Raw genomic sequence first — 12,285 nt, 5'->3', positions numbered from 1 at the left:
GGATACTCAAATGTCGTTTACTATAGTACGTATTAAATGTTAATAAAGAATATTCAAATATATTGGCTAGGATCTGTTAAACACTTTAATTTAGTGTAGTCGTTCCACTCTCTTTCTCAGACTTCCAGTGTATTTACAAAATGAGCTACATATCTACTTGGACGATTTTAGTGCTTCTAAATGGTTTTGCATCAAATACCTGAGAAATTATGTATGCTATAGTATGGACTCAGTTGGACATGGATTTAAATATACATACATATGTTGTTTTAACATGTAGAAATATGTAGCAGTTAACACCCATCTAATGTTGCCCTCTTTGGTCCCACAGAATATGGTTTTTCCTTACTTAGCTTTAGAAGTCATTTACTGATGTACAGATTTGCAAATTCAACGCTTTCTTGCTTTCTTCATTTATAAAATCGGCAGACATATCAGTTATTATTATTTTAATAACATTCTACAATTTGTACTACTCCTTCATATGAGACAATAACAACACAACTTTATGTGTACGCTTTGTGACTCATACGTGATATGACGGTTATACACGATGCAATATCCAAAACTCACCATATGGTTCACAGCGATAAAAAGGTAATGTTTAATACTTACACTATACATTCTCTCTATTTTTCTCACAACTGCAACTTCGCACCTAAAAGCAAACAGCAAGCGAATGGTGCAGCTTTTGTGAATGGAAAGCTTTTGGGCTGCATAAACACATTAACAAATGTATCCTCTCTTATATATGTATGTGCATAAAAGCTTCCAATGAATGCATGCACATATATACCGACATACCCATACATTTCCAAATACTTCATACAAAATAATGAAAATCAAATTGAAATGAGCGTAATCCTTCGAGGTACCAGCGTGAGTCATTGTTAGTTTCTTGGAATAAGATGTGTACATACACTACTCATGGTATTTGTAAATGTGTAGCGGCGTTTGTTTAATTAAGTCATGAATTCTATCCCATTCCACAAATTTCATACGCAGTGTGTGTTTATACACAATTGTCAATTGTTTTTAGCCTCAAATGGCACAACCAGGATCAGACAGTTGTTTATGTACATAAATGCATATGTAGATGATCCTTTTGCCACGGCTAGAATGAAATCAATACTTTAAAATACTTAATTCAGGTATTGTGTGAGATCATAATCCTTTTAAATTGTAAAAATTTCTGTCTATACGAAAAGAGTATGTACAGTGTACGTATATATGTAGTATATGTGTATATTACCTTGAATTACAACACTTGTTATTACGATTTATTGATTTTTCACTTCGTGGAAACAAGTTCCCCTACACCAAAAACAATGTCCTTGAGTTGCGCGAGAACCTCATTTCAATGCGAAGGTGAAAGTGAATGAGAACGCTTTTGGCATGCTTTCCCTTGACCTATTCAGAAAGTGAAAGTCATGTTAATTTGACTCTCTTCTTAAATCTCTACAGGTAGGGGAGTTACGATCAAAAGTCATTCAGATCTCATACATATGTAGCTGCAAATTTTACCAAACCCCGATTTCACGGATAAAAACGTAAATCTATAGTATATTTCGAGTTCTTCGAGAAGAGATAAAATCACAGTATAGCCCTCTTTCAATGTCAATTACTTTGTTTACTGATTTCTGATTTATGTATGTACTAGTAATAGTAACATTTGCATTCGCACTCAATATATCTTTATTTTATAAAAATCGAAAAAATTTCGAAGCAACATTAAGTTTTTTGGTAAATAATTTAACTGTTTCAATTTTTCATAAGTCTTAGTAAATTATTACAGTCAAAATCATAAAAAATTCGCACTATTGGACTGGTTATATGATTTAGAAACATTCATATACATATATACAAATAAATATTCAAATTCGAAATTTCGCGAACTTTCTAAATTATTGCAATTTTGCATATGAGTGCAGTTTATAGTGCATAGTAAAAATTATTTCCGTTAGCGAAAGTACGCTAAACCTAGGTATGTAAGCAAAAGATTTATGTAGTTCTTACAATATTTATTAGATATTATTTATCACCAGCCACAGTTGGGAATAATGTTCACCGGTACTATGGACTTGGACTCCAATCGAAGGGAAGGATTTAGTTTGTCAAAGGATAAATTTAAAAATAAATACAGCACTATCTCAATAGCAAAACGATTTCCGAATAATTACTCAAACGTTCCGGATCATATTGAATTTTCATCCAGCGATAATCCAATACTCGCAGAACGAACCAATGGGCTCTACCTTAACTGTGCAAATTCCAAAAATGGGGTATATTACTCCTGTATAGCGGATACTGAGCTTCGATTAGCTAGTATGCGGATTTTCGCCACGATTATGCTGAATGCCTGGCGTCGCCGTCGCGAGGATGTGAAACGTTTATTGTTGAAAGTAGAAGACCTCAAAAAAGGAGTAAGCATACAACTTTTGTAAATGTGTTTTGCATGTTATATATGTATGTATAACCTTCGAGTAGTCACAAAAAGCCAAAAATCAGATTCATGTTTACAACACACTGTTTCGGGTCGAACAGAAGCGAAATGATGAACTCACTTGTCAACTCAAATGTTCATTAGAGAGCGTTATGCAGGCAAAGTCTTCTTGTGAAAACCTTAATACCAATGTGATTAGTTTAAGGGCGGAACGTGTACTTCTTGAGCAAGATTTGACAAACAAAATCAGAGAACTTGAGGCACTTACTGACATACTAAACCAAACCAAAGAACAACTATTCCAGTCAATGGTAGATCAACATAATTTACGCTCGGCCCTTAACAAGGAGCAACGATCTGTTAAGATGCTTGAGAATCAAAAAAATAAGCTAATAAATGAGGTATGTATTAACGTGATTTGGTATTATTACATATACTCTACAATCTCGCTAAATTACATCGATTAATTTAAATATTATTTAATTGGAACTAAACATGGTAATGCAAAATTAATGAAGGGTACATAACAGAAGATAACAGTGCGAATTTTATCCAAACATCTGCAATTTATGCTTTTAAAGGGCGTTTTTATAAACATTTGAAGAGGAAATAAAACGCATAGAATTTAATGTTACGGCCAAGAATTTATGTTCCTTATATAAATAAATGTTTGTCATTATGTTTTAAAAATTATTTTGGGCATTCGACAACTGCGGTTGGTTCAAATAACCACCAGCCGACAGGCCCAATTTCGCGACCACATTTTGCAGCTATTGTCAGAAATAAACGTTGCTCCAGAGTAAGTCGGTTCATTATGAAATGGCAAACAAAGCCGAGTATAAATCAATTAAGAGCTGTCAAAAAGACTAACTCCGGAAAAAGTACTGCCTCATTGAAAACCACACTTTTAAAAAAACATCCTATATTATAAACGCAGCGTTGTAGTGTCCAGTTTCCACATATTACAACAAACACATAAAACATGTTTTGTGAGCAACGCTTACCTTTTATCCTTAGCACGTACATAATACATAAACATTCCGTGTACATATGTATGTAACACAAAAAGCATAGAAAGCAAATATTGTGGTTCTATATATTACAGAGAAATTTCAATGTTTTTTTTTTTATTTTACAAGCTCTACCAGTTAACAAATGAGAGCCGCGAAACCGAAGATAAATATCGCACAGAAATGGTGCGAAAAGAAATTGATTTTGAGCGCGCCAATGGCAAGGTCAAACTTCTTGAAGCAAAGTTGAATGATTTGAAGGGGTAAGTAGCCGCCCTGATTAAATATCATTTTATGAATCATTATAATTCACATTTATAGAAAGTCGCGTCAACTTGATGACTCTGCAGATAATGAAAAACGCCTCCGACGCGAAATAGAAAGTTTGCAAAAAAAAGTGGTCACACTTGAACAAGTACTCGAAAATACGTCTATTAAACGATTCTACCGGTTCTGGGACAAGATGCGCATTTACCAATATAAAGGCTTTCACGTTGCACAAATGTGCTTGTATTGCCTTTTGCCCGCTGTTCCTCTGCCCGTTGCATGTCCTAAGTGAAAAAACTCCTAATTTAGTGAGACTGAAGATGAAATAAAACATTTTTGTTTTAATTTTCATTAACATGGAAACCCAAAGAAAGCTGAATTAAAGCACATTCAAAATCCTCCAATAGCAAGACAAAAAGAAACACAAAGTAAAATAGTTCCGTTTTTTACTTAATTCAAATTACATGTTTTATAGAACTTATTTGAAAAATAACCGAGCATTCTATTCGCTTTATCAGAACTAAGTCGCACACACTGTAAAATGGAGTTACTGAATAATTTCAATTAAGTTAGTTGAAAATATCACCATTTTAACAAAATTGTAATTTTATTTACAGATTTTAGAGAAAAAATCGTTGAAAAGTGGGGGCGACCCAGCTTTTTATAACTTGAATATGCATTTCTCACAAAATGTTAAAGTTTTGTCAACCAAACTTAGGAAACTTTTTTAGAAAAAAATTGTAAATAACTATGTATCTAAGTTCCATATATATGAGATATTATTGAACATGTTATTGTGGTTTGATACTGGTGCTAAGAATAGATGAAATCTGTCAATATTTTTCCCTTTCATCCTTCGGGTTGATTGTAATCGATTTACAATTTCTTTGTTATTATTAAGTTTTTCTAATACCTGTAAATATTTGTACACCTCAATCCTTCCAAGGGAGTGAAAATCTAAGTGAATTTAATGGCTAAATGGTACCTTTTGAGCTTTTTGAAATTCAGTTATCCTTGCTTTACTAGATCTGTCTTCTTAACTGCCTCGTCAGTGCAGGAATATACAAATCTCTATATAGGGACTAACACTTTTTCAAGTTACAGCGAAAAGTTGTTCATCCCATCCTGTACAAAATCACTCTCGGGACAAATTCAACATCGATTACCCAACGACTACAATAAATTTCCTCAGCCCTTACTTCTTGGTTGCCGAAACACGTATTTTTGTTTAACGGGTTCATCTCGGAACAATACACAAGCACATACATATGTACATACGAGTACTGCCATTAGTCGCACTTCCTTAATATTTTTAATACAGTAGTTTTCTGAAATAAGGAACACATTAATTGTCAGGACTGTTCGTTATATCGAATTTTTCGTTAATTCGAGTACTCACTTAGAGGTATGTTTTTCAATAAAAATTAGTTAAATATCCGTAAATTGCAGTTAAATAAATTTTTTTATCAATAATTTGTTAAAAAATGAAAAACCAAACAAAACAATTCAAATCCAATAAATTCTTCCAAAATGGACCAATTCTGACACTTATACTTCTATTTGGTGCTGATCAATAATTTTAAGCTTTTTTATAAAATTCAAAATTGTTTCAATTTGCACATTTCTTTTGAATTTTTTCATGTTTTATTTTTAATTTTGGGATGTTATTTGATTTTTTCTCTTTCTTCATGTTATTTGTTAAACCGAGTACTTACAAATAACCGATGTTCGTTATTTAAGGTACTCAATGTAACAAATTTACTTGTTCGTTATAAGCGGTTTTCGTTAAAACGCATATTCGTTATTTCGGAAAACTACTGTATTTGGAAAATGAGAGTTGGAAACGTACCGAATTAAAAGTTAATTAGTTGTTTTCTGACAATGTATTCTAAGCTTAACTTTCTTATCTTATTCTTGCACTTAATTAAAGAATTCTTACGTGAACACATAATTTTAGCAGTGGGGGGCATAGTCCAGTTATTAAATGCCCTGTATTGTACACACACACTCAACATTGAAAGATGTCGGAATGTATTTCAGTTGCGTTTATTTGTCATACGTATGTGCTAATTTTCGGTGAAAATCCACAAAATCCAAATAGTAACAACAAGATGTGAAAATATTTGTGGTTTGCGTTTAAAAGCGCTTAAACTAACAAATGATAGTAACGGTACGTTTAAACTGCTGCTCACACGAATATTATATATATACCTATATATCAATATACTTTTACATATGTATGTGCATACATATGTACATATGTATATGTGTAGCGCTATCAAATCGCTTTCAATCCGAATGTTAAGAAACCATTGGCAGTTACAGCACCCCTCGGATTAGAAGACCTTATTAGGCTTCAGGAAGTCGAGAGCAGGTTGTTTTGATTCAAATAAATATCAAATAGACCATGTTTGCGACATTTTTAATTGACCGAAGTTACAAAAACATTTTATTGTATGGGTTTACATTTTGTTTGTGTAAGTGTGCTCAATTAAGCGGCCGGCACGACTCATACATATGTATGTAAGCTGGTCTTCTACGGTAGGTGAATACTCTGGCGTTGAATTTCATTTGAAGTCAAATTGAAACTTCAGTCGTAGTTGGGAAGTTGAAGGCAACGGACAGTGTGTCGCGAAAATAAATAAAATTTAAGTGCTGTCTAACTTCAAACATATGTATATACATGAGTTCGATAACATTGAAGAGAAATTTTTTATTAGATACAAGCAAAGTATCCAAACGCACGTTTTATGAACTAGATATAAAAATCCAGTCCAATATTATATTAGATTAATTGAGTTGGATCACAACGGGGTGTGTTTGTGCATCTGATGATATGTTGATACGTTGTATTTATTTTATAACTGACAAAAAACAATTTGATTGTTGAAGTGATTTTGAGCGCTATTGCACGTGTTTATTGAGTACTGCCAAACGTTTTTCTTTTCATATATATTTCGAAACTTTATCTAAAAAATCAGTGGTAAAATAATATATCATTGAGAATACAAAACTAAAGCGGCTAATTAAAAGTGAGAAAACTTACAATGTTTGGCAACAGTTCTACATCTCAACAGCGTCTTCTTCATATGGATAATCCTCTTCACGCCATTCTGCAATTTGTATGGGATTTACTTGTTTTCTTCGTAAAGACCACATATTATATCACTGAAACCATTTATTATTCACTCCTGCCAAATTATTTAAGGAAAATGAAGGTGTGTATATATTTTTGGATGTTTCAATTCAATAGCAAAACTCAAGCTGAAACAAATGAGCTTAGCCGCAAACTCGCTTCACATCTAAATTCAAAAACTGTTAGTTATAATACTAATGTATATCAAGAAAATTTACAAGTATAATTATTAAAAAATCATAAAATGTAAATAAGTAACTTTTTCCCTTGACGAATTTGGGCATTTGAGAGTACATTGTGTGACATACATACATAAAAAAAAAGCTTTTTTGGGAGGTTCTTTTACATGCACCTCATAGTCCAAACCAGCACCAAATGATTATTACCTGTTCCTGTCTATGGCGAATGATGTTGATTATGAAAATTAGTCTCAAGAGAAAGTTTTAAAAATAGACTCTCCCAGTTTCTTGACAATAGCAACAGGGTTTCTATAAGAGTGACATTATGAAATTGTCTTCAAAATCTCAACAAGTTGTTAAACAAAACTGTGTCTATTTGAAACAAATCGGATCATTCAAAATAATGTAATAATAAATTAAAAAAAATGAAGTTCTTTTAAGAAATCAAGAAAGTAAAAGAAAAATTAATGTAAGTGTAATTCAAAAGAAGTAGAAAGAATCGGTCAAATATGGGCATCGGCCCATGCTGAATTTTATGGCCGATTAGTCGGTCGGACTCTACATATTTCTGAAAAAATATTGAATTGGATGAATATGCTTTTCCACATCGGGTGTTGCATATTTTGCATACTAAATAGTTGCGTTGCCGAGTCAATATCAATCCAATCCAAATGGAAGGAAAGGCGCGAATAATCCATATATAAATGATCGAAATCAATTAGTATTCCATAAGTATCAAAGTAAGCAAATTTATTTAGTGCCTTTTATACATTTAGTAGTGTACCCGGTCCGCATATTTTTATACTCACAATATAAATAAATATGTATGTATTGCACAGAATTTTATTCTTTTTTCTTCATCTACCGCCTTATGGTTGAAAAAATAAACAATAAACCATGCTTACTTTGATTTTAAGATTAAGATTGACAACTTATCTTAAGTAAAATAAACGATACATTTTTTAAACTAAATAAATAAAATATGTTTTATTATATCTAATTGGGAAATGCTGAATTATAAAATTGATTTGTTAAAAAATTAAACTGAATAAAATGAGGTATGTAGAATTTTGTGGAAAGATCAGTTCAAGAATACATAAATGGTTGAAATATGGTCATGTAACTGTTGGAAAATTATTCAAAATATTTGTTACGTTGTCTACAAACTATTGAAAATGTGATCAAAAGGTTTTGAGTTGAGTTTCTACTTATATTGCAAAGACCCTCAACATACATACATATATATGTATTTATAGATGGTGATATTAAAATGCAACTTCTTTTCATCGCTAAACATTTAGAGCGGGTATCTAGAAACTCAACAGTTGCCGCTCCTTGGGCCGGCAGTTACATGCTCGTAATTATCAAATACAAATCGTTTGCATACATGCTTGTATGTATGTACATATTGCAATGCACATTAGCAACTTTCACTTTTTTATCGAAATTAGCTATACACACATACACCATATGTTTATGTTTATGTGTGTATATTCACTATTATGAATTTGATATACTTGATAAAACTAACCGTTTCTTTCGTATTTACATATGTATTAAAGTAATTATATATGTATACAGTAGTTTTATTGAACATCGATCTATCCGATATTCCATGTACAAACTATACATTTGTATATGTATGTACGTACATACATTTGTTATATTCCTGTATTAGTCTATATATTCTTTGTCTAATTGTAGAATGTTTCGGGACAAGTGGTACTGATCACCGGCGGTGGAGGAGGAGTAGGACGCTTACTTTCATTGAACTTTGCTAAACAGAATGCTCGTGTAGTCATATGGGACATCAATCAGGAAGGTATGAACTAATGTATTGGTCGCAAATGCATTTTCTGTGTACTCATAATTAAGACATGCGGTCCTGGATTATTATCCGGTCAAGCAATGTCAATGAGCCAACATTTCTTAAAATGATTTTGAGAAAGTTTTCAGCAGCTACAAAAACCATAAAATATCATTATTATATAATTACAAGTTTAAATCAATCGACTTCTTTTTAGCCATCAAAACTACCATGGATTTGCTCTCCCGAAATGGGTATACGTGCAAAGGATATGTCGTTGATATATCGGATCGCGAGCAAGTTTATGAGCGAGCAGCACAAACAATCAACGAAATCGGCAATATTGATATATTATGCAATAATGCTGGTGTCGTATGCTGCCGACCGTTCTGGGACCTACCCGATCGCGTTATACAGAATACATATAACATTAACATAATTTCCCACTATTGGACAGTGAAAGCTTTTTTACCGCAGATGATGCAAAATAACAGGGGTCACATAGTGACTGTGGGTTCGGTAACTGGCATGTTAGGCACTTACGGTTGCAGTGACTATAGTGCAACAAAATTTGCCTGCGTTGGATTTCATGAAAGCCTCCTAACCGATCTAAAAACACATGGATATGATGGTATACACATGACATTGATTTGTCCTTATTATATCAACACGGGTATGTTCTCGGGTGTACAACCACGAATGTTTCCTATGTTGGAACCACAGTATGTTGCTGACCGCATACTTGAGGCAATTCGAAAAAACGAAGTATGGTGTGTGCTGCCCAATACTATACGGACACTCACACCTCTAAAATGGTAAGCTATTTAAAACAATTATTCTAGTATTTAAATACCTTAAAATTATACATATACTCTTCTTAACAGTCTATTACCCGCGAAAGTATGCTGGGAATTAATGTCAAGAGTTATCCGTGGTCCCGAATCGATGATGATGTTTCAAGGGCGTGGCAGAGTTCCCGCAGGATAATTTAGAATGCAAAATTTTACAATTGTTTGCAATGACTAAGAGATGGTCATGTTCACTTTAGTTTAATTTAATACTCAACACGTAAATATTTGTTTTATTTACTTAATTATAATATTGTCTAAATTATGCCGAAATATAAATATATATTATTATTGAAACATTCTTCAGCTATTCTTCTTTGTATTCTTTTGCAACCGATGTTTTAAAATATCTATTCTACTTATTCCTGAAAATTTGTATGAGTATGTATGTATGCTTTCGGTTACTTTAAAAATATCCTCACAAATATGTCACATATACAAATACAATTGGTTAGGATATTTAAAAATTAGATAATCTGAAAACCTCGGAAATATACCATAGTTCAATGAAGTCAGACTTTCCTATGGTACACTAGTGGCGTTTTTTTTTTTTCGAAAAACTTATAGTATCCAGATACGCTCCTCCTACAGCTTGTGTTTTCAAGGCAACATACCCTGATCGTTATTAGCAAACCGTAATTTCGTAGTCTACACTTTGTGATTTTGGGTCCTTTTATAAAGGGTGATTTTTTAAGAGCTTGATAACTTTTTAAAAAAAAAAAACGCATAAAATTTGCAAAATCTCATCGGTTCTTTATTTGAAACGTTAGATTGGTTCATGACATTTACTTTTTGAAGATAATTTCATTTAAATGTTGACCGCGGCTGCGTCTTAGGTGGTCCATTCGGAAAGTCCAATTTTGGGCAACTTTTTCGAGCATTTCGGCCGGAATAGCCCGAATTTCTTCGGAAATGTTGTCTTCCAAAGCTGGAATAGTTGCTGGCTTATTTCTGTAGACTTTAGACTTGACGTAGCCCCACAAAAAATAGTCTAAAGGCGTTAAATCGCATGATCTTGGTGGCCAACTTACGGGTCCATTTCTTGAGATGAATCGTTCTCCGAAGTTTTCCCTCAAAATGGCCATAGAATCGCGAGCTGTGTGGCATGTAGCGCCATCTTGTTGAAACCACATGTCAACCAAGTTCAGTTCTTCCATTTTTGGCAACAAAAAGTTTGTTAGCATCGAACGATAGCGATCGCCATTCACCGTAACGTTGCGTCCAACAGCATCTTTGAAAAAATACGGTCCAATGATTCCACCAGCGTACAAACCACACCAAACAGTGCATTTTTCGGGATGCATGGGCAGTTCTTGAACGGCTTCTGGTTGCTCTTCACCCCAAATGCGGCAATTTTGCTTATTTACGTAGCCATTCAACCAGAAATGAGCCTCATCGCTGAACAAAATTTGTCGATAAAAAAGCGGATTTCACATTTCGAACCGAACACTGATTTTGGTAATAAAATTCAATGATTTGCAAGCGTTGCTCGTTAGTAAGTCTATTCATGATGAAATGTCAAAGCATACTGAGCATCTTTCTCTTTGACACCATGTCTGAAATCCCACGTGATCTGTCAAATACTAATGCATGAAAATCCTAACCTCAAAAAAATCACCCGTTAATTTGAAAAATCAAAAATACCAAAAATTGCCAATCATCAAATACTACTAATATTATTCAAAGTTCTACTTTAATCTACATACATACATACATGACTTGAAACAATACACCATTATCGACGTTCAAGGACAGCTTCTTAGGTAACTAAATCAAATAGTCGTCGCATTCCCTCCCTAAATTAAAACGAAATAGTCCATATGGTCAGCGTCAGGTCTCTGATACAAATAAAATTGTATATTTATATCTCTTCCGAAATATTTTTAAGATTTTTAATATTATTAAAATGTCTTTAATGAAATGTAATTTTTTTTACAGTTGGAATATGTATGTAATTTCTAGTTTTAGTACTGAGGTATCATAGAATCTTTTACTTGGGCACTGATTAAGTTCCTGGAAACTGTCATTTGTCATAAGAATTCTGTAATGTAAAAATTATATTTGTTATTTTGTAATATAATACGTAAGTATCTATAATTATTTTGCTAAACCCTTCACCTTCAATATAAATGGACACAAAGGCGAAAGAAAAGTCGTCTGGTCTTGATCATCAAATATTAATTTGAAACATAAGCATGTAGTTGTTGGAAATTTCTCCTTGTTAGTCGATCATTAATCTAAACAAATAAATGTATTGTCAATTTGCTGTGAACAACAATTTATTTATAAGCATTGAATTTATTTCAGTTTTTTTATCGATAAATCTTTCAATAATTTTCAGATGTCCCTATCATAAAATTTCATTAGTATAAACACTGTAAAAATTGCTTTAAATTATTCATATAATGAAAATCCTAAAATTTACCTTTTGGGCTTTGAACAGTCAGTAATGAAGATATTCTTCCGGTGATTCTCTGACGTTCTTGTACAAAATCTTGAACATCAATTCATTGCAAATGTACTAATGTTTCAGATTTTATGTAATACGATGCGGATCCTTTGGTCATTTCTTAAGTACAGATGTAGACTGAAATA

General features: G+C 32.7%; 1 protein-coding gene across 6 annotated transcripts; it reads left to right on the top strand.

The window, feature by feature from the left end:
• The first annotated feature begins 1,676 nt into the window (after positions 1-1,676).
• Positions 1,677-10,000, top strand: LOC105209601 (short-chain dehydrogenase/reductase family 16C member 6). Of its 6 annotated transcripts, none has more exons than XM_054228088.1 (6): positions 1,677-1,984; positions 2,052-2,423; positions 2,488-2,844; positions 8,740-8,857; positions 9,060-9,657; positions 9,727-10,000. In XM_054228088.1, exons 2-6 carry the CDS (start codon positions 2,061-2,063, stop codon positions 9,827-9,829), a joined length of 1,539 nt encoding a protein of 512 aa, XP_054084063.1. In that variant the 5' UTR covers positions 1,677-1,984; positions 2,052-2,060; the 3' UTR covers positions 9,830-10,000. The 6 variants fall into 6 exon arrangements, 5 of the variants coding, with proteins under 5 accessions (XP_054084063.1, XP_054084062.1, XP_054084064.1 ...); XM_054228087.1 differs by having other exon boundaries at positions 1,679-1,984; positions 2,046-2,423; XR_008470613.1 differs by lacking the exons at positions 9,060-9,657; positions 9,727-10,000 and adding exons at positions 3,583-3,716; positions 3,775-4,148 and having other exon boundaries at positions 1,688-1,984; positions 2,046-2,423.
• The last annotated feature ends 2,285 nt before the right edge of the window (positions 10,001-12,285 follow it).

The sequence above is a fragment of the Zeugodacus cucurbitae genome, chromosome 3, assembly GCF_028554725.1.
Source record: "Zeugodacus cucurbitae isolate PBARC_wt_2022May chromosome 3, idZeuCucr1.2, whole genome shotgun sequence".
NCBI classification, from domain to species: domain Eukaryota; kingdom Metazoa; phylum Arthropoda; class Insecta; order Diptera; family Tephritidae; genus Zeugodacus; species Zeugodacus cucurbitae.
This window is presented reverse-complemented; position numbering and strand designations above follow the sequence as displayed.